At 38.5% G+C, this 22,162-nt stretch overlaps 1 protein-coding gene across 2 annotated transcripts in view; it reads left to right on the top strand.

The window, feature by feature from the left end:
• The first annotated feature begins 6,000 nt into the window (after positions 1 to 6,000).
• The window catches only part of LOC107597385 (zinc finger MYM-type protein 2-like), a 35,052-nt gene continuing 18,890 nt past the window's right edge, over positions 6,001 to 22,162 (top strand). For both annotated transcript variants that reach the window (XM_016288414.1, XM_016288413.1), the window contains exons 1-4: positions 6,001 to 6,131; positions 8,507 to 9,335; positions 17,786 to 18,074; positions 18,259 to 18,424. In XM_016288414.1, coding sequence (XP_016143900.1) covers positions 8,522 to 9,335; positions 17,786 to 18,074; positions 18,259 to 18,424 — 1,269 coding nt within the window. In that variant the 5' untranslated portion in view covers positions 6,001 to 6,131; positions 8,507 to 8,521. The remainder of the gene's footprint in view (positions 6,132 to 8,506; positions 9,336 to 17,785; positions 18,075 to 18,258; positions 18,425 to 22,162) is intronic.

Below are 22,162 nucleotides of genomic sequence, written 5' to 3'. Positions count from 1 at the left end.
CAGTAAATAAGCTGTACATATATTTCCATTATCAATATTTTGTCTTCTCTCCTATTTAATATAGCAACAATAAATAAACAGTTGTTTTCTTAACTGATGAAGGACTAGAGAATTCCATTTCAGATGAATGTACGTTAGAATGTGTTCAGATAGGAAAGATGGCCCTTTGCCAACATATGCACTAGAGATGGATGTGATAGAACTATCTTCAGCAGGGGTGTCCAATCCTGCTCATGGAAGTGCCAACGTCCTGCAGAGTGTAGCTCCAACACACTTGCCTGCAAATTTGGAAGTTTCTAGTAAGTCTGAAGACCTTGATTAGCTGCTTCAGGTGGGTTTAATTGGGGTTGGAGCTAAACTCTACAGGACAGTGGCCTTCCATGAACAGGTTTCCATCCAAACTCGGTCCTGGAGGGCCACTGTCCTGCTGAGTTTAACTCCAACTTGCCTCAACACAGCTGTCTTGAAGTATCTAGTACAGGGATGGCGAACGTAAGTCCTGGAGAGCCGCAGCTCTGCAGAGTTTTGCTTCAACCCTAATCAAACAGACCTGAACAAGCTAATCAAGGTCTGAAGGGTTACTAGAAAGCTACAGGCAGGTGAGTTTTAATTAGGGTTGGAGCTGAACTCTGCAGGGCTGCGGCTCTCCAGGACCGGAGTTCGCCACTGCTGATCTAGTATGTCTAGTACAGTGGTTCCCAACCCTGGTCCTGGAGGCACCCCAACACTGCACATGTTGCATGTCTCCTTTCTCTGACACACCAATTTCAGATGTTGGAGTCTCTACTAATGAGCTGATGACCTGAATCAGGTGTGTTTGATTAAGGATACATGTAAAATGTGCAGTGTTGGGGTGCCTCCAGGACCAGGGTTGGGAACCACTGGTGTAGTAAGACCTTGATTAGCTGCTTCAGGTGTGTTTAATTGGGGTTGGAGCTAAACTCTGCAGGACAGTAGCTATCCAGAGGCAGGATTGGGCTTCCCTACTATAGGGCAGCAACAAAAAGACACAAACTGGATTTTTCTTTTCACTAGATGTCTTCAAACTAGTAAACATTTGATGACCAGCCAACAGCTTTAAGGACTTAAAATGTACATGTGCAAAGGTTATATGGGGAAATATAACAAACATTTCTGATAACACTAAGGCAAGCAGGGTTATTCTGATTAATCGTATAATTCTGATAAATATGTACATGCATTGGTGTTCATGTCTGGCACATGCATAATAATATGAACACCTTAACATTATTCTTGCTGTAGCCACATGGGTATGTTTTCCTTGGTCTAGAAGTAGAGACTTTGAAGTGGGTCTTAAAACAAGCCATAACAGCACAATGGTGGTGATCACTGTGACAAAATCAAGAATGGATAAACAAAATGGAGCTGAGTGGATACACTTAACTACTGATATTTTTAAAAACAAAAATACAAGTTGGACAAAATCAAATATGTTTATGTTCTGTCATAAAGAAACAGGCAGGGCCGTTTCTAGGCATAGGCGAGCTAGGCGGTCGCCACCAGCTGAAGGGGCGCCAATGAGCGCATGTACTGGCACTTTTAGCAGGGTTGTGATAAAGAGTAGCACTGTCACCCTGAAATATGACTGACGCCCCCACTGGATCCCCCAACATTATTGGGCTAGAGTACTGTCCATCTGACGATGCCTGTATGCCACTAGATCAGAGTGCTGTCAATTGCTGCCTGATTGTTGCATGCAAAGTTTGCATCTGGAGCGCTCAACAACGCCATTAGATCAGTGGGCTCTGTCAGTGCTTTGGCAAGGTAACACTTTTTTTTGCCATGCAATAAAGCTAAGTTCAAAGGCCAATTTTAAATATTGGTACAGTAAATAAAGTGCACAAAATCAGTATTTTGTTTAGGCAGTATTTGTGGCACATTTGTCCAAATATTTGTGGCAGATTTGTCCAAAAGGTGCGTTTTTTGCGCCAATGCATTGTTAAAGGATCAGCGTGTCATGTAATATTCCCATATAAACTTTAACATCCAATTAAAAAATATTTGTATAGTAAAATTTGCTAATTCACGAGATCAATACATCCTTTATTAGACCGCTTTGTCGAGTTAAATGCATCCTTACGGAGGTGTCGAAATACTGAATCAATTCATTCACTTCCAACAGCGCTTAATTTTTTTTATTTTATTTTATTTTTTTATTGCATATGAACATATATAACAGCAAGAGAAATACAACTTTGCATATAAATGCATCAGTACACAAGATTACAAGTAAAATAAAAAATTAGCCAGAGGAAGAAAGAATACATAAAATAAATAAATAAAACAACTAAAATAATGAAGACGGTACAGTTTACTTGTCTATTTCAAATTTGCAGATAATGTTAGAAGTCCTGAGAGCTTTTTTTGTTTTACATTTATATACCATATTACAGTATTGTTTAAATTCGTTGATAAAATTTAAAAAATGTGGTTTACCACCCGACCACTTAATTTTGTGTATATGAAACTTCCCCATTACAACCAGTAATTGAATAATATACGCTTTATCCTTTTCTATCCCATAATCATCAATATATATATCATTATATCAGACCCACCCAGTTCAACAACTTTATTAAGTTTTCTTGTAATGAAATTCTCAACATCAACCCAAAATATCTTTGTATAGATGCAATGAAAAAATAAATGAAAAATAGTTTCTTTTTCATTACTACAAAATTCACAGGAGTAGTCAATATTCAATTTAAAACGTTCCAATATATGTTTCACCGGATAAATTCTATGCAATATTTTATACGAAACTTCCTTTATTTTGTTATTAACAAAGAATTTATCAACCATTCTCCAAGCCTTACGCCAATTTAAGTCTCCAAATATTGATGACCAGAAAAATCTAGCTGGAGGATATGTAACATAATTTACTAAATTTCTAATGTATTTATTTGGTATGTTGTTTTTTTTAAATATTAATATTTCCAATAAAAATTGAATTAGTTATGTAATCCAGATTAGGGTTTTCATTACATTCATTTTTAAGAAGACATAATACCTTACTGGGTATAGCATCCATTACAGTGGCATATTCTCCGGGTCTAATTGGGATTTTAAATTAGTCAAGAAACTTTGTGTATGATAATAAAACCAGGCATAATAAAACTGTAAAATAATAGGCCTATGTAGTGTCTGTTTTATCAAAATAAGTCTGAACCGTAGACTTAATGGTATTACCTAATGTAAATTTTAATACAAAGTATAATTTCGGCTCTAAAGCACGGATAATTCTATATGTTTTATTACATTATCATTAATCAATAATAATATTGAGTCTCGCAACGTAATTGTTTGGCGAATCACTAGACACACTGGGTCACTCTATTGCTTCTTTCTTCGATCCCATCAGTGCCCACCTAGGTTGGGCAAGAGGGTGTGTTTTATTTTATTCGGGGACCTTTGGATCAGAAAGTGGTCTTTAATGACACTTGTTTTATTAAGTAACTGAAGTCAGAAGTTTGTTATAGCCTATATACAATGTTATGTTTCGTGAAAGAATTTCTTACAGAAAAGATCCCTAAAATGTACCTCTTTGGCTCTTGCGCTGTGCCTTTCCGTCTCTATGTTTTCACCCCAGTGAACGTGCTGTAGTGTTTACCTCTCAGACTGTTGAGGAAACGTTTTAGTGTATAGAACTTTATATTGCTCTGCTTAGAAAGTTAATCTATAGAAACAAATCCCATTTAAACACGCAAAATTCAGTGGCATTTAGCATTTTACTGTATATGCCGGATATTGCGGTATTTTTTTCCTAATAACTCAATACATAGCTATATGCGCTATTTGTCAAAGCGTCAATTTATATTCAATTAGGATGAAATTGGTATCGAATTCTCTTTTACCAAAACAACTTTAAGTTCTGATTTACAAATCTTGCATGACTTATATTATCAAATAATATAAAACGGTCATCAAGATATGTAAATGTGTGTCATCGTATTCCCGCTCATCTCAAACAACCATTTTGTATGTTTGATAGATTAATTGTTGCTCAAATGTTGTTGTGCGTGCACGCGCAAGTGATGTCTGGTAGGGATGGGCATATCGATCCTAAGTATCTATATATCGATACTGACGCGATACTCAAACTAAAAATATCGATCCTAAGTATCTATATATCGATACTGACGCGATACTCAAACTAAAAATATCGATCCTAAGTATCTATATATCGATACTGACGCGATACTCAAACTAAAAATATCGATCCTAAGTATCTATATATCGATACTGACGCGATACTCAAACTAAAAATATCGATACTAAGTATCTATATATCGATACTGACGTGATACTCAAACTACAAATATCGATACTAAGGTGTGTTTTATTTACCAGTGATTTTGTTTATTTAAAATAATAATAACAATGCGTACAAATGCATTGAATTGGACGAATAACCTTTGTTCGCAAGTAATTGTGTAGGATATAATTATTTTCCTGCTCATCTGAACGGCACACACACAAATGTTGCAAGACCGAACCAATCAATCAAAGAGAGCGTTCGCTCACTTTTAAAAGTGCATTCAAACAGGGCTGCATTTCCCAAAAGTATCATAAGAAAGCATTAAAGCTTTTGGGAACAGCAGCCCTGAACAATGCTTATCAGAGGACAGAAAAAAAACATATGTTTGAGTTATTTCACAATAAACAAATTGAAATCGTAGCCTACATAGTTATACAATTACAATTATTTAAATTGAACGTTGAAAGATAATATAGATCATGTTCTATTTTGTAATGTTAATAGAAATCATACACTGTCAGAACAAAAAGGTTGCACTTTATGGATGCAACAGCCTGTCACTGGCAGCCCCTGATGATAATGAACCATGGTTTTAATAAAGTGACCGTAGTTCAACTGTAGTATTTGTAGATTTGAATCATGTGTAAACAAAAACACATTTGAACCATGTGTAAACAAAAATATAACCTAATAAATTACAATTAAGGCATATTGAATGTTAAAATGTGTTTTAAACAAAGTTAAGTGGTTATCATTGCCCATTTTACTCTTAGTAATTTAATAATTTAATTAAAACATTTCATCATTTAAAAGTTTAGTTCAGAAGTATCGTATCGGTATCGATATCGACGATACTGCCTTGAAATAAGTGGTATCGCCCATCCCTAATGTCTGGTTCAGGGTTGCCAGGTTTTCACAACAAAGCCCGCTACTGAATTGCTACTCAAAACTAGCCCAATCAAGTTTCGAGGGGGGACCCCGGTAAAAATCGCATTCCGGTGGGGTAAAAAACACGTTTTTGGTGGGGTAAAATGCAGATTTTAGGGGCTAAATATCACATTATTGGGGTCGCTTAAACCCGCGGACATGAAAAACAACCCGCGGCAACAGTGTTAAAGTAGCCCAATTCCGCAGGAAAACCGCGGACTTGGCAACACTGGTCTGGTTCGTAAACGAATCATTCTTTGAGTCGGTTCTTTTCAATGAATCAGCTAAAACAGTTCACAAAACGGACGTGAATGGTTCGTTCATGATTCGACCAGAGCTGTTCCCGAATCAACAACCCAGAACCCTCGTTTGAACATGTCTGATTCATAATGAACCGAGAAGCGGTGATGACACAAGCGGGCATTTCGAGAGAACTGAGAATCTGTCGGATAAGAAGTAAGTTCCTTTAATAGCAAAAACATTACAAGTAAAACTTAAATGAAAGGTGTTTAAATGTGTTGTAAATTAACATAATTTAGCATCTAAACGACAAAATATATGGAGCTGAATCGTAGTTATAATTTACTTAACTTGAACACATGAAATCACAATAAACACATAATATTCTAAAACGTAACAATAGCATTAGGTGCCTGAGAGCATATAATGTCACGATGGGCTGTCAAGGACCGCGTGGTGGCGTTATTGCGTCATGGCGTAAAAGAATCACTGAATCGTGTTTTTGAAAGAAAAGAACCGAGTCCTCTAAACGAGTCGGACTTCCCATAATCAGAGCGCGCGCGAAGAGCTCGTTGGCAGTATTCTCCTCCCACGCGACTGGAACGTCCGTACGTTTTCACGCATGCGCGCCAGGATTTATGTCAAGGCACAAAAGTGGCGCTCTATCGTCTCCAGCTCTACTCCGGTAAGAATTTCTCTGGCGTTTTGATGCTGAACTGTGTGTAATTGGCCAAAGTTTTCACAACTATGTCCGCCGCGGAGCTCGTGCCGAGGAAACCATCGGGGTCACCTGTGTTTGAACGCGAGGGTAATTTAACGTGCAATTTTACCCCGCCTGAGATTGCCCTCCTCCGCCGTGGCAGGGTGCTATTGCCTATGCTCTCGCGCATTGTTTCGCTCGCTCTCTAATGGCGGACATGAGGCAGTGCTACCCGCTGACTGAAGGGGGCAAATGATTTACCAATTAGTAAATATCGCTTGTTTTTTGTAATAAAACACAAGGTGTGCTTTTAGCCCCTAGTTATATTGACAAGCTTGAAAGATTTAGTGAAATATTTGGGATTAGTCACCTATAGGCGTTATAGTTGATGTTTCTTAACAGTGCAGCGCCCCCACAGGCCACCACATGTATTGCCTTTTGATTGCCAGGGGTAAAAGCTCTTGGGTAACTTCAATTAAACCTTCACTCAAGTGTAATACCAGCTATAAAACCCAATTCTCTTTGAAATCTGAAAGGGGGTCATAAGTATAGCCAAAACCAGGCGTATTTTCTATATTAATGTGCTTAGAAGTGGGTTTACTGACTGCTAGCAAGAGTTGAAAATGGTCGCAGTGTTATGTGGGTTGTTATTCAAAAAATGCGTCTTTTAGAGTGCCGTTATGCATATATTCGTATACATGAAATTCAAATGTAGTTTCCCTCCAATTTTGTCGCGGGGATTATTTGCCGATAACTACTTATGACTAATGTTTTTTCACTACAATAACAATGGCGCAGTCTCGGAGGCTCTCCTCCCTCCAGTCCGCCGCTAATCCAATGGCTGCATGCGCCAGAGAGGCCCAGGGGTGGGAGCACAAGCGACACATGGGCCGGGGGTTTTGCGTCAAAAGGGGCAGTTGGGGTAGATTGCGAGGCTCCTCACGCTTGGGGGTCTCGCGTAGCAAGTTTGCGGACCCGTTGGCCCTTGAGTTTCCTGAGTATAATGAAAGCCTGTGAAGCATAACGTGTTGACGTCGTCATCCGGTTGCCTTGACAGCGCACGGATCCTGGTCGTGTGTGTGAGTGGATACGGAGGGTCCGGAGTCAAGGGCACGGCCCAGGGGTGGATGGTAGGAATATCCCCAATAATGACTTCATGATGATGATAATTGGTGCAAGAGAAGGGAAGCTTTATTGGGCCGTAAAACTGTGATGCATTTTAGTGGAGGCCATTGGAAAACAGTTGCGTTGTTGCTCAGAATGCAGACTTGGCATGGCGCATATGCATGTGATTATATCACGTCTGAGAGGTGGATCAGTAACACTGCATATACTTTCCTCTCTCCAGCATCCTATTCATGACATCAGCCTGCAAGGAAAGCCAACAGATTCAGAATGCTAACTTGTTTGTCACATCATTTTGAGCAGTGTTGTGGAGTCTGTGCCGGCATTGCATCAACATTAGGATCTCAGCTGAAATGAGGCATTCAGTGTCAAAGCCTGGGAATGGAGGGAGATGCACTCCAAGCTCTGCATTGCAGTCCAAATGTATTAAAGTTCAACCAAAAGACTTTACAATGGATGGATTGTCATAGCAGATACAGATTTCCAAATTCAAAGTTGTAGCACACTGGTTTTTTTGTGTACTACTATGTTTTAGACACTAAACTGTTGCAATCTACATTTCTGCTTTTATTTTCTTTAGAGAGACCAAAATATATTTTTTTGTACTTAAAATTACATATGCATTTATCCATTTTTTTATGACAATAAAGATAGTTTGATGATGGTGTTTGTTGAACTCTGTATTGAAGCCTAAATGGGTCAAGTGTTGATGATATAAGAGTTACTGTTCATTTACTAGCCTTTGCTTGAATTAATAATTTTGGTTGTTTAGTGATGATCTTTTTTGTTTTATGATGATGTCATGGATACTTGGTGACTCAAGAGTTGCAAATCATTTAACTTTTCTTGCATTTCATAATTTGATGTTCCAAATCTAGAGTTCTAAATTATTTTCACTTTTTTTTGCACTTCAGAATTTGAAGTTCACCATTGATTTTATTTTTTATTTATTTTTTTTATTATTATTTTGTTTTTGAAACCCCTCAATGTAATTTGATCTTGTAATAATCCCTTCGAACAATCTTGACATTTGTCATCATTAACTGGAGACTGACCGAATTTGTTACATTTTGTCAGGCTATAGCCGGATTGGTCATATTTTGTTAATCAGATTAGCATCTTTATGAAATAAAGGGATTATTGATCAACAAGCCAATTCTATTTTCAAGTCATCAGTCATGGGGCTTTTTTGCTTCCTCAGGTAATTGTTCACCTCATTGTGTTTGTGTCAACAGGTGGTTGCCTAAGCAATGGATGGAGATTTGGAAGCCAGGGCAGATGTTGAGGAGGCAGGTACAGTCACGGGGGAGGAGGAGGGGGAAGGACATATGGAAACCACACCCAGAACAGAGCAGACTCCATCTGCAGAAGAGTCACAGACAGCACCAGACCTGCCCAAGGCCTCAGAAGACAATGACGATGATGTAGTACTGGTGGAAGGGCCTCCTGCTCACTCTCAGGGGAGAGTCCAGCCCCCCAGCCCCACACCTGCAGAGACCCTCGCTGCTGCCAAAGACTGTGCGGAGTCGGCTACCACGGCAACAGCTTCCTCCAAGGCGCCCAGTCCTCCCTCCTCTGCAGCTACCACCGGCACCAAAAGCGAGAGCGAGCCAATCGTTATCGACGATGAAGAGGATTCGGAGCTCAAAGGCGCTGCTGCTTCATCCTTGCCGCCCCCTGAGGCCGAGGATGCCCTGAGCAGCACAGAGCCTGACTCTGAAATTAAAATCGCTAGCGTTACCACGCTGGGAACGAACTCTTCAGTGGTTGCCATGGCAACGTCAACAGCAACGCCACTGGCACTGTGTGCTCAAGAGGATATAAACCTCATGATCACAAATGTGACATCGCTGAAAGGTGAGGCCGGTCCAGCAGCAGCCCGTTTGGAGGGTTTGGAGGGGACTGAGAATGGTCTGCAGATCAGCAGTGCGTTCAGCCTGAACCCAGAGGCCCAGCAGAACCAGGGTGCAGCCAGCAGACCTTCACCCACGTTCAACCCAGGACGCATCAGCGCTGCGAGCCAGCCTGTGCAGAATGGAGAAACGGGGACACACCAGAGATCTGGTAATTCATCCGCATGTATCTGCTTTAGGGGTGTGTGATGTGATATGATGATTTTTGATCATGGACGATTAAAATGTCTCCACGATCTGCTTTTGAAGAAATATTGTAGTATCGTGCTACAGCACACATTCTCAGTTACAGTTCTGGCGCCTCAGTCTCATACTGTACAATGCGACATACATTCACATCAAATGTTAACTCTGCAGTAGAGTTACACTCACGGGACACTGCACTTATTCGCAATCACAAAAGTACATTATTTGCATGTGCTTTAAAGCCTTGCCGGTTAAACATTTCATTTGTGTGCTGTTCTGACATGCGCTTTTTCTGAGCGCATGTGCCTGAAGTGCGCAAATGCTAAAATGTTTGAAGGTAAAATATTAGCAAAACTCGAGAGCTTGTTGATTTGAATTTGAGAACTTGTCATATTAATATTTGTAAGTTGAAATTTACACTCACAGCTCTGATGTGAAAAGCTGAATCTTTTCATTTGTACACGCAGACAACAATCAAAACACCCATGTTTTGAATTCGAAGTTGCAGATTAATTATTACAAATGTGTAAAATGACAGACACAAATGTGTACGAAATGTTGTTTCGCTGTACAACCACAAGTCAGCACTTACAAACTCAGATCTGGCAGTACAACTTTAAATCTTTGACAGTGCTTTGACTTTCGCTACTCCTTTCACGATATTCCTGTAGCAAAACTCACTTGTGCACTTGTACATGCAGATGCAAGAGAGCAGATCCGGGGGTGGGGCTGGGGTTGGGGTGCGAATGAAGCATAAAATTTATATTGCACTTGATTTAAAAAAAATGTTGCTTATTGTAATCACCAGAAATCTATAACTTTAACATTAGTATTTATACTTTGCGCGTGAAATTGTTTTTAATCTAAAATTTTACTTACTATGGAATAGGCCAGCACATTTAATCATAGAAATACTTCTGTATTGGAAGATCTTTACATAATAGTTTGATGTTAATTATGGTATGGGATAGTTGGTTAATAAATAAATATGTCTCTGATCTGTTTTGTTTTGCTTGTCTGTTTCAATTTAAAAATTATACAAGCCTGAAGGCGTATAAATTACATGCTTGGTTATCAGCATATAGCAGCATTAAATAAGACCGGAACATACAAAAAGGTATACTACACGCAATATTACGCCAATCATGGGCAATCAAATACAGTGGATATTCCTGATTAAACATATAAAGGCATTCAAACATATTATTATTACTTAATAGAGTTCTCGTGTTGACTCCACTTTCATTCTGGTGTGCACCGGCTTTTGAGTCCACCGAAAAACAGCGTCTTGTTTAAAAGTACCCAAGAACAATGCGCATATCTGAGGAAATGCCAGTCGCGGGATTTTCGATTGTTTGAGAGGTAAACACAGTTTCATTTTTGTTTGAATTCATTTATATCACATCTGTGTCTTCCACCGGAGCTGCTGCTGGACTGCGGGTCTGATGTCTCATGGTACGTTTGAATAAGAATTTTCTGCACGCCAGAGTGTTATTGTATGTAAAACAACGTAGCGTCACGTTAGAAAGTGAATGACGATTGGTCATTTTACTGTCTGTCAGGTGCTGGCTTCACATCTGAGTGGCTTGTCTTAAAGAAGCAGCATAAATGCACAATATGGTGTCATAATTCGTTTTGAAAGACATCGGCCACACGGAAAGACTTTTCGGCCGATGAAGATATAAAAAAAAAAAAAATTCCAAATATCGGCCGATATAATGACTTCATTCACACCCCAGCCCCACCCATGGATCTGCTCTCTCGCATCTGCATGTACAAGTGCACAAGTGAGTTTTGCTACAGGAATATCGTGAAAGGAGTAGCAAAAGTCAAAGCGCTAAGATTTAAAGTTGTACTGCCAGATCTGAGAGTTTGTACAGTGAAACTGAAGTAAAGTACAAACGTAAATATGGCGTACACATTTGTGTCTGTCATTTTACACATTTGTAATTATTAATCTGCAACTTCAAATTCAAAACACAGGTGTTTTGATTGTTGTATGTGTGTGCAAATTAGGGGGTCGACTGATTATCGGCGCCGATATTAAGCATTTTTATGATTATCAGTATCGGTCATTTTCAAAACCGATTCGCCGATAAAATAATAAAACGCACAAGTGAGTTTTGCTGCAGGAATATCGTGAAAGGAGTAGCATAAGTCAAAGCACTAAGATTTAAAGTTGTACTGCCAGATCTGAGAGTTTGTAAGTGCTGACTTGTGGTTGTACAGCGAAACTGAAGTAAAGTACAAACGTAAATATGGCGTACACATTTGTTTCTGTCATTTTACACATTTGTAATTATTAATCTGCAACTTAATTCAAAACACAGGTGTTTTGATTATGTGTGTGTGCAAATTAGGGGTCGACCGATTATCGGCGCCGATATTAAGCATTTTTATGATTATCGGTCATTTTCAAAACCGATTCGCTGATAAAATAACTTAATTTTGAAACACGCTATTTGGCTCTGATGCAGCCTGTCAGAGCTCACCACTCTGTGGCCTAAAGCAGTCTCCGCCCACTGCCCATCTGATTTGTTGGGAGTCACGAGTCAGACCAATCAAAGCGGAATTCACGCTCACTCCGAAAGCGCTTGCTAACTGGAGTTGCTTCAGTGATCACGCATCAGTTCTCTCTCAAAGGTAAGGCAGCAGCAGACGTTGCTTAAGTTGCAGTAAATCACAATCCACTAACGTTACACTGAAGTTGCAAAACACCTCAATACTATTATTTCCGCGATGCGGAAAACACGGACAGAATCCAGTCATATAAATGTAATTTACTGTATGACGCTGAATGTAACGGAATTTGTCAAAGTTTGGATGAATGAATCAAAAGTAGGTCAGTACACTTAAATAGTCGCAATATGGACTAGTATCTGTAAATATTAAGCCGCAAAAATACTATTTAAATATGAATCCAGCATGTTCTGCGTGTCTCTGTGTATGTAAATGGCATAGATGCACGGTTTTGTTTTCTACACAAAGTGTGCGACGCTCGCGGTGATTTCAGCTTCTGTCATCTCACTACACGAGGACATAAATACATGAACAACATCTCCAGAACTGCTCTGACTCCCTCTAAGAGTCACTTCATGAGCATTTGACAGTTTCATTGGAGTAAAACTATCTTCATATCATTTACATAGGCCTACAGAAACAAGTTCCTCATGGTAACCCGTCAAAATATAAGTTTGGATTAGTTTAAAGAAATGATCAGAAATATATTACTGTGGTGCAGTATGATGTACATAATGCTACTGAGGGATGAAAGTTTTCCGTCGCTACGACGGATTTCCGTCAATTGGAAAAAATGAGGGGAAAATAAACATGTAGCACATTGTTGTTGTTCTGCAGGCTCACCAAAAATCCTCCCCGCCACGGCTGCAGCTTCTCACTGACAACATAACGCCGCTCGCATCATTCACGGTCGGGTTATTAGCAGAGAACACCGAGCAGGTCTTGAATTTCAGGCACAGGATTGCAGCTATTAATAATAATTATACTCATTCCCGCAGGTTCCACGCTTATAACGCGATGACAGATGGCGGAATTTATCATTTGCACGTGCTTTTGAGTCTTGAAAATTTTAAAATTTCGCGCGCTCTCATTTTCTGTGCGCCCACAGATTGCTGCAGTGATAAAATCAGTGATTTGTCGCCACCTGCTGGCGGTTTCAGTTTCATTTTGAGGTGTAATTGCAGTTATTTAAATCATTTAATATTTCTGTATTCAAAATTTTATATTTAAAACATTAATCTCCACATTAATTGAATTGCACTCATGCCACCTCTGAGCCTCATTGAATGTTTGAAAATGTACCTACAAGTTGGGCTGTGCGATTAATCGAAATAGTCATAAAATCGCGATTTCTAAATCGCTTTACAGCACGATTTTCCGCGCCCCCGACCTCCCGCAGTATGCTATCCGAACCAATCAGAATGCAGCATGCCTAAATGGCGCACGAGAACAGAATAGACCGGGCGGGCATACAAACATAACGCCAGGTTCACACACTTCGTCTGTGGTGCGGCTTTTTCCGCGCCCATGTAATCAGAGCGTTCACACTGCATGCAATGGCGGTCTGGCAGTGCGCTCCAGGAGCGGTGCGTCTGCAGCAGTCATGCTGCGATCGTTTCCGCACTGAGTATTTCTGCTGTGCTGCACATGCTGAATTAAAGTGACAGCGCATTATTCGCGGTAAAAATTAACATGGATTGACACGGAAATTTTGTAATTACACCATAAATGCATATAATTAAAGTCTACTGTTTCACAGTCAACACATTTTGGCTAGATTTAAAACAAGGAAAAGTGCACTTTTAGATAAACAAGGCAATAATAGATGGCACACGTGGTGGTAGTTAAACAAAGTTATATTTATTGAGTTTAAACGTGAATATGTCTATGAAAGATTGTATTACTGTTCTGTGATAAAAGAGAATCACAATGCTGAAAAAAAAATTTCAGAAACAACGTTTGGATTTGAAATGAAAATGGATAAATGTTGTGTTTGTGGTAAACAGCCGCGGCTCAGGAGTGGACTGCAAACGTGTCCTGTGCGAAAACAAAATGAGTCCATGCTGCTTCATTACCGCATACACATACTGTATACACACTGCAGACAGAGTTCGTGTGAACTTTGCACAACAAATCTAGTTCAACATCTGAGGCAACGCCACAAAGAGCTCTATGACCAATGCATGGCAAAAAAAATCCCTGGACACATGATTCTTTTTTTCCAGGCCATATGTCTATTCTAGAGACATTTTGTTACACCTTTACGTAGTGATTATTTTGCCTTATGTCTGTTCTGAGACATGTTACAGCTTTGTGATAAAGCTCTAATTGGTTTTCTTTTGGAAATATGTTTCAAATTCACACTGTTTCAAATTCATACTGAATGCATTAATGACTGTAAAGCATGTCTGTGTGTGTCAAAATCGTGATTAAAATCGAAATCACAAAATTGATCAAAGAAATCGCGATAGATTTTTTTTGTCCATATCGCACAGCCCTACCTACAAGCCACTTTTGTGTTCTTCTGTGCCACCTCTGTAGTATAAATTAATTATTCATTAATACTAATTTCATGATTGGTAACTTATTTGTCTTATTCTACTTATTATATTGTTTTACATAGAAATTTTAAAAAGCTTATAAACACAAATTTTTGAATTTGACAGATGAACATGATGCCATTGCAAAGGTAAAAAGAAAATGCCCCTGTAAATCACTTCACCTCATATTAGGACGGCTAATTTTTATCAGAATTTTTGATTATTGATCAGAAGGTGCTCCTTAATTTTTTTTAAATTAGGAGGACAAGCACTCCTGATTACAAGAAGAAAAACACTGCTCTTAAACTGGGTGTGTGACAGGTATGGCTGTGGAATGGGGTTTGGACGAGGAAAAATTCAGTCAAAAGTTTTAGTTTTTTTGCTTTAAACCCTGACTACTACAATCATTACAACTTTTGTTTAAAAGAATAATCACACAATACGCTATTTCTTCCATGTTTTAATTTTAATGGTAAACCCTTTGTTTGCCAAAAAATAAAGTTTTCTGTGGGAGTACTACACTCAGCCAACACCAGGAAAGGCAGTTTTTGTCAGAGCCCTTGTTATTCTTAATTTTGACATTAATTTTCATTTTTACACCAGACATATACAGTGGTGTGAAAAAGTGTTGGCCCCCTTCCTGATTTTTTTTTTTTTTTTTTTTGCTTGTTTGTCACACTTTAATGTTTCAGATCATCTAACAAATTTAAATATTAGTCAAAGATAACACAAGTAAACACAACATGCAGTTTTTAAATGAAGGTTTTTATTATTACGGGGGAAAAAAATCCAAAACTACATGGCCCTGTGTGAAGAAGTGTTTGCCCCCCTGTTAAAACTGTGGTTTATCACACCTGAGTTCAATTTCTCTAGCCACACCCAGGGCTGATTACTGCCACTCCTGTTCACAATCAAGAAATCTCTGAAATGGGACCTGCCTGACAAAGTGAAGTAGACCGAAAGATCCTCAAAAGCTAGACATCATGCCGAGATCCAAAGAAATTCAGAAACAAATGAGAAAAAGTAATTGAGATATGTCAGTCTGGAAAAGGTTATAAAGCCATTTATAAAGCTTTGGGACTCCAGCGAACCACAGTGAGAGTCATTATTCACAAATGGCAAAAACATGGAACAGTGGAGAACCTTCCCAGGACTGGCCGGCTGACCAAAATTACCGCAAGAGCACAGCGACGACTCATTCAAAAGGTCACAAAAGACCCCACAACAACATCCAAAGAACTGCAGGCCTCACTTGCCTCAGTTAAGGTCAGTGTTCATGACTCCACCATAAGAAAGAGACCCAACACTTTTTCACACCACTGTATATCGGTTCAAGTTATCGGTTTACTTGATCTGTAATAATCGACATCTGCCTTGAAAAAAAACATATCAGTCGACCCCTAGTGCAAATCAAAAGATTCAGCTTTTCACATCAGAGCTGTGTGTAAATTTCAACTTACAAATACAAATATTAATGACAAGTTCTCAAATTCAAATAAACAAGCTCTCGAGTTTTGCTACTCTTTTACCTTCATAAAATGCCTGACAGCGCCTGATTACTGGATCAAAGGGATACTTTGGAGGTGACTGGGGACAAGCAACTGTTTGGTTACCCGCATTCTTCAGAATAACTTTTATGTTCAACAGAAGAAACTCATTCAGGTTTAAAACAACCTGAGAGTGAGTAAATGATGTCAGATTTTTTGTTTTTAGTTGAACTATCCCTTTAATATTAATAAAACATCAAAACAGAAAAATCACTCACTGCTCTTGACTGAAGGACCTTTAATACAGTTGCTTTTATAAAAAACAGAAATGCGCTGTGTAAATGAGTTCAGAGCGCGCGTTTGCGTACCGACATGGGCTGTGTTTCCCAAAATCATCGTAAGCCTAAGTTCATCGTAAACCATTGCCACCTATGGAGCTACGATCAACTTAGGCTTGCGATGCTTTTGGGAAACGCAGCCATGGTTGACAGCTGTTAATGCACAATTACCATTTTAGATCAACAAACTGTACTGTACAAGATTTCGATTCAAACTGAAAGCATAAATCTAGGCTAACGTTTTCAAAGCACAATACAAAACTGTGACATTTTATTCACTGACGCGCTACAATCGGTAGCGCTAAACCCGAAAGCGCATATACTTACTTGCTGGCAACCCGCCAAAACAAAAGCGTGCTGATTTTAAGTTTGAAAATGAAAAAAATTAAAATAATTTAAATTAAAATCAAAATCAAATTAAAATAATAAAAATGTTTGCATTTTATTTTTAAGTTTACCATAAAATATTTTTATTTAATACTCCCTTTTTATTTTAAAATAAAATAGTATTATCACTCTTTATTTAGTTTATTATTTTATTGAAAAAAAAACTAAATAAAGTGCAATAATATTATCACTATTATTAATTTATTTTTATAGTTATATTTGATGGGTCACACCATGTGCCGCCGTGTGAGGACCAAACCAAATCTCCAGGTTCTCATATGAGGACCAGGCTGAAAAACTTATGTGCACCCCTGTATATAGTGTAAATGACAAAGAATCGTGATTTTCCTGAAAAAAAAATCATGATGTGATATTTTCACCATATCGTCATCCTTTACACAAAACACATGTACAAATGGCTTGCATTGACTTGTTTCTCTAGTTCTGACAAAAAAAAATACCATATCTGTATTAGAGGTTTCAGTTTCCAAAAGCAGTGCACCATTATCCATAATGCATGTAAAGTGCAAAGATAAAGAGAGTTTACACCAGAAGGAAAGATGGTACACTGACAGACTACTTGCTTTGCAACTTTTGTTTTTTAAAATTACTATGTTATAGAAGCAGCAACAGATATTTTCTATCGTATTGTGATATACATCAGAGTGTAGCTGTTTATTGAATAGAAATGTTGGACGGGTACTTTGTTCAATGCGTCAGTTGTTGCTTCGTTTTTAAGATGTGGATGTTGCATTTAAAAGTGGATGCAGATGAGCACAAGCTTGTAGGGCAGGTTCAAGAATGCTAAATGATTGAAGAAGTCCTGCATACATGACCAGAGAGAAATCTGTCATTTTCAAAGGAAGGTCCAGTTATGACATTTTGATTAAACATTGTGAGGTCAGAACATCAAAAAAAAAATATATATATATATATAAAGAAAAAAATGTGTGCACGGATGAATTGTTCACAATAAGATCTGTAACATGCATTTAGAAAATAGAAGATCCACTTATGCTTATTTTACAGTAGTTTAAGGTTTTATTCTTTGTTACCAAGATTCAAAAACCATAAGTTTTTGCAGTGGTCTTGTAATGAGGACTGTCATAACATATGAGATTAAATCCTTTTTTGCTCCTTCAGATTCATGGATCTCCCAGTCGGCCTCTTTTCCCCGTAACCAGAAGCAGCCTGGAGTGGATTCGCCATCTCCTGCAGCTCCTTTGTCCAAACCACCCTGCCAGTCGTCCTCAGGATCCCAGCAGCCGCAGCGCACCATGAAAGTCACATGCGCCAACTGTAAGAAGCCTTTGAAGAAAGGCCAGACTGCGTACCAGCGCAAGGGATCGTCCCACCTGTTCTGTTCGACAACCTGCCTGTCTGCCTTCTCCCATAAGCCCGCTCCCAAGAAGAGCTGCACCATGTGCAAGAAGTATGACTTTTAAAATGAGTTTGAGTAATCGCTTGTCTGAAAGTGCTAACCACAGGTTAAAATGACACTTAAACACTCTTGCTTGGACACACTGTCAGGCTTTTATGGCAGTACATTGGTTTGATTTTTTTTTTCCTCTCATTTAATCATTCTCTCTTTTGTGTTTTGTTTTTCTCCCAACCAGAGACATTACCAATATGAAAGGAGGCACCATAGTGGCCCAGGTGGACTCCAGTGAATCATTTCAGGAGTTCTGTAGCACAGGCTGCTTGGCAGCTTATGAAAATAAACAGAATCCTCAGAAGAACCAGCTCAAAACAAAGTGCACTGTCTGTGGAAAGCTCACTGAGGTCAGACATTTTACATTCTGCTATACTTTTGATTTTGTTAGAAAGAATGTCTCACACTCACATAACCAGCTGCAACCATGAGTATGTCTGCAAATAATTTTCTGTGATTTTGTTTTTCAAAAGTTTTTCACATTCAATGCAGACAGACAGATTACTTCTGTCAGGAATATTGTTGCGCCTGGTTAGGATATGGTGTTAATCAGAATGCCAATGGCTCTCCGCTTGCATTTTTTAAAATATGCTCAGGCATACCTTTAGACACAGACGAAGATGCTTGACGCATAACAAAGGGCATTAGACTTTTTCATTGATCAACCATTTCTATTGCCCTGACAACATTTCTGACAGATCAGCTTATGAGCATATACACTATATGAATTATATATTATATAAATATTTATTCCATGGGCTGTCTGAATACTGGATTCTGATTGGCTGGCAGGTATGCAATAAAACCGTTTAATGCACGGGTAGTTCCAAGTCCGTTTAATCACCGTTTTATATTAATGCGCTGCTTTAATTGATGCACACTAACCAACACGCATCACTCGTGCGCACACACACACACACACAGAGAGGTCAGACAGGGTGTCCGCGGGGTCTTAAGTATTAAAAGTTGATAAATCAATTTAGAGAAAATTAAGGCCCTTAAAAAGTCTTAAATGTCATTTTCAATTCAATTCAAGTTTATTTGTACAGCGCTTTTCACGTTACAAATCATTGCAAAGCAACTTTACAGCAAATTAAGTTTCTACAATATTTAGTGGTAGCTTATCAGTGGTGACTGTCAGTCAATGTACATATGGCAGAGATGTACGGAAAAATCAATTAAAGACATAATCAAACAGACATGAACACTATTAACAGCAATTATTATATGATGCAATCAAACTTATAGCAAAATGTGGTAGTTCTGTATGTTGTTTCATGGTTGGCATCATCTGAGGTCCTCTGAGGGTTTGGCATCATCTCTTCTCAGGTGTTCTGGATCCAGACTGAAGCTTGTGTAAATCCTAGTTACATCCCGTGGCAAGAACAGAGAAACAAATAGAGACATAATTAGCGTAGCTGCTGTTCCAACTAGGGATGTCAATTTTCGATCATTTCCATGATCTATCGTCGTTTAAATTAACGATCGATTAATCGTTAACCTTAATGCTGCAAAATGCGTCTATGCAGCCCGGCATGACAGAATGTGCAAAAGTTACTCAAAAAAAACCCCCCCGCTTTCTCACCCGATTTAAAGGGGATTTAGTCTGAAAAAAATGCTAGTAGCAGGATTGTAAAATGAATAGATGATCATTTGATAAAATGAAGAGAGCTCGTTTGAGATAATTTTACTTTGTTGACTGTTTCCTATCCCAACACGGAGACCGCTGAACGCGTCTCTTTAAATGGTTTCGTGGTGGTCGTTGTTGTATTTTAAAACACAATTGCAATGTTTTCAACTGACATTATGGCATTTAAAATAAAATTATCCCAAACGTAACTGTGGCGCGTGTGGCTGTGCTGCGCAGTCAGTGAACCGCTTCCATCGGCGCTGCTGCAGCAAAACACACTGTTGCTCACATGAAACATTATCGTGCGAGTATTATGACCAGTACTTCATTTGATCCTGCTGGATCGTGTTCCGGAAAATGTCAGATTTTGAATTTCTGCGTTCCGGTAGGCCTATTTGTTTTTAAAAATCCGGCATTTACAGTGCATTAGATCATGACAGTGCATGCGTGCATACGAGACGGAGCGAGCGCGGGTTGGTTAGATGTATTTGGAGGTTATTACTCGTGTCTCATTCGGCACAAATCCAAATGTTTCCATATTCATAATGTATTTGAATGTTAAACTATTATTTATAATGTAAACTAGACTTGTACTTTACATGCATTTGCATATAGACGGAAAAGATCATCCTCTTCACATGAGCAAAAAATTCCTTGGCATAACAGCAGAGTGGACCGGTATACTACGGTCTATTTAAACTGACCAGTGTAACCTTTTATATGTTTGGTTGACTGTATTTTATTTTGATAATGAACAGATTGCGATGTAAGTTTGAATTGCTAGAATATGTGGGGTGTGTGCGCGTGAGGTGCCGGCGCGATTGAATAGCTGAAACATAAAAAAACTTGTTTATGGAGCGCTGCGCCACACTTCTGTTTTAAATCGGTTAGCTTAATTATTTAAGCCAGATATATTTCGCTTTTTTTATTATTATTTTTTATGAAAACAAATCGTTATTTTTATTTAAGCCTATTGCTTACATAGGCTATACATTTTCCTTAAAGCATCCCATTTTGTCCCAGGGCTTGAAAACCTGTGCCTAGGCTAGTTAGGACCATGCAGAAACTTGTGAACGATGCTCTAGTTGGGGCATCACCGTTTAGTGACATCATTGAATGCTCCGGGAAAACGTATAGTCCGTGTCGGTCACAGTGCCTTTTAATTGCTGTTTTGAATCCAGTAGTTATTTATTTACAAATTATAAGCTCTGATTATGACAAGTGTGGTATAAAAGCTTTGTTTATAAGAGGAATAATTGGTTAGCTGGTAGGGCTGGGTATTGGTCAAAAATTTTCGATGCCGATACCGTGACTTCGATACCGGTTCCTGAACGATACTTTTTTCGATACCAATTTTATGAAATCTATTTGAACAAGATTACATTATCTAAAAAAAAAATTGTTTTATTTTTCAGGTTGTTGATGTTTATACAAACTCCACAAAGCCACTGCACAAAGGAACCAAATGTAACAAACAAAAAATAAGTGCAAATAGTTTTAATAAAGCTCAAATAGTCTTCAGTTTACACATCTGTTAGCTACATTTACACTAGTGCGTGTGACAGAATCACCTAGCTCAGACAGAATCGTCATTTCTATTCATTTTCTATTGATTTACTGATAAGCATTAGCAGCTTCTAGCGCTTCATCAACAATACATGGCCAAATCACACACGGCAATCGGAAGTTATTACAAAAACTTGATGGTGATTTAAAGTGAGTTTTGAGTAAAAGCGGAATATAAATCTTATTTATTGTCTTATGCAGGGGCTCTATGGTATCGAGCTTATATATATGTATATATGTGTGTGTGTGTTTTGTTTTTTGTGCAAATGATTTATTCTATTCCCACTAATCTCATTAATACTTTCATTTCAAATTCTTACATTTGATCTATAAATTCAATTGACACTGAAAAATACAACTGCATTAAATAATTATTATGAGATTATTTTAAATATTTTTTTAATATACAAACAAGAAATTATGGTGGAAATGATACTTTTCAACTAAATTAAAACGCCAGTAGGTGCCAGTGAGCATTTAATGAGTGAGTCATTGAGTCGTTCATTCAAACGGCAGATTCATCAGATGTTTATGCATGGGCGAATGAAACTTTTGACTCAAAAACACGGAATCAGTCGGCGCCGATGGCCTCGTGGGCAGCGTGCCGACATATAGAGCCTTTGCGCTTCGGGCATCCTGAGTTCGTGTCCCGACCCATGGACCTTTCCCATCCCCCGCACTCTCTCTCACCCATTTCGCTTCCTGTCGACCTACTGTCCTATCTAAATAAAAGGCATAAAAGGCCAAAAATAAATCTTTAAAAAAAAACACGGAATCATTCAGCAATGAATCGGCTGGTTGCTGTGAGATGCTCTGTTTCTGCCTAAAATGTAAGTGACCTAATGTTATTGTATTTGCTTATTGAACTGTTTATAGAACTATTAAACAGTCG

This window comes from Sinocyclocheilus grahami, unplaced genomic scaffold (assembly GCF_001515645.1).
Source record: "Sinocyclocheilus grahami isolate Dianchi unplaced genomic scaffold, SAMN03320097.WGS_v1.1 scaffold231.1, whole genome shotgun sequence".
Lineage (NCBI taxonomy): Eukaryota > Metazoa > Chordata > Actinopteri > Cypriniformes > Cyprinidae > Sinocyclocheilus > Sinocyclocheilus grahami.
Note: the sequence above shows the minus strand (reverse complement) of the source record. Positions and strands in the feature narration are given on the sequence as shown.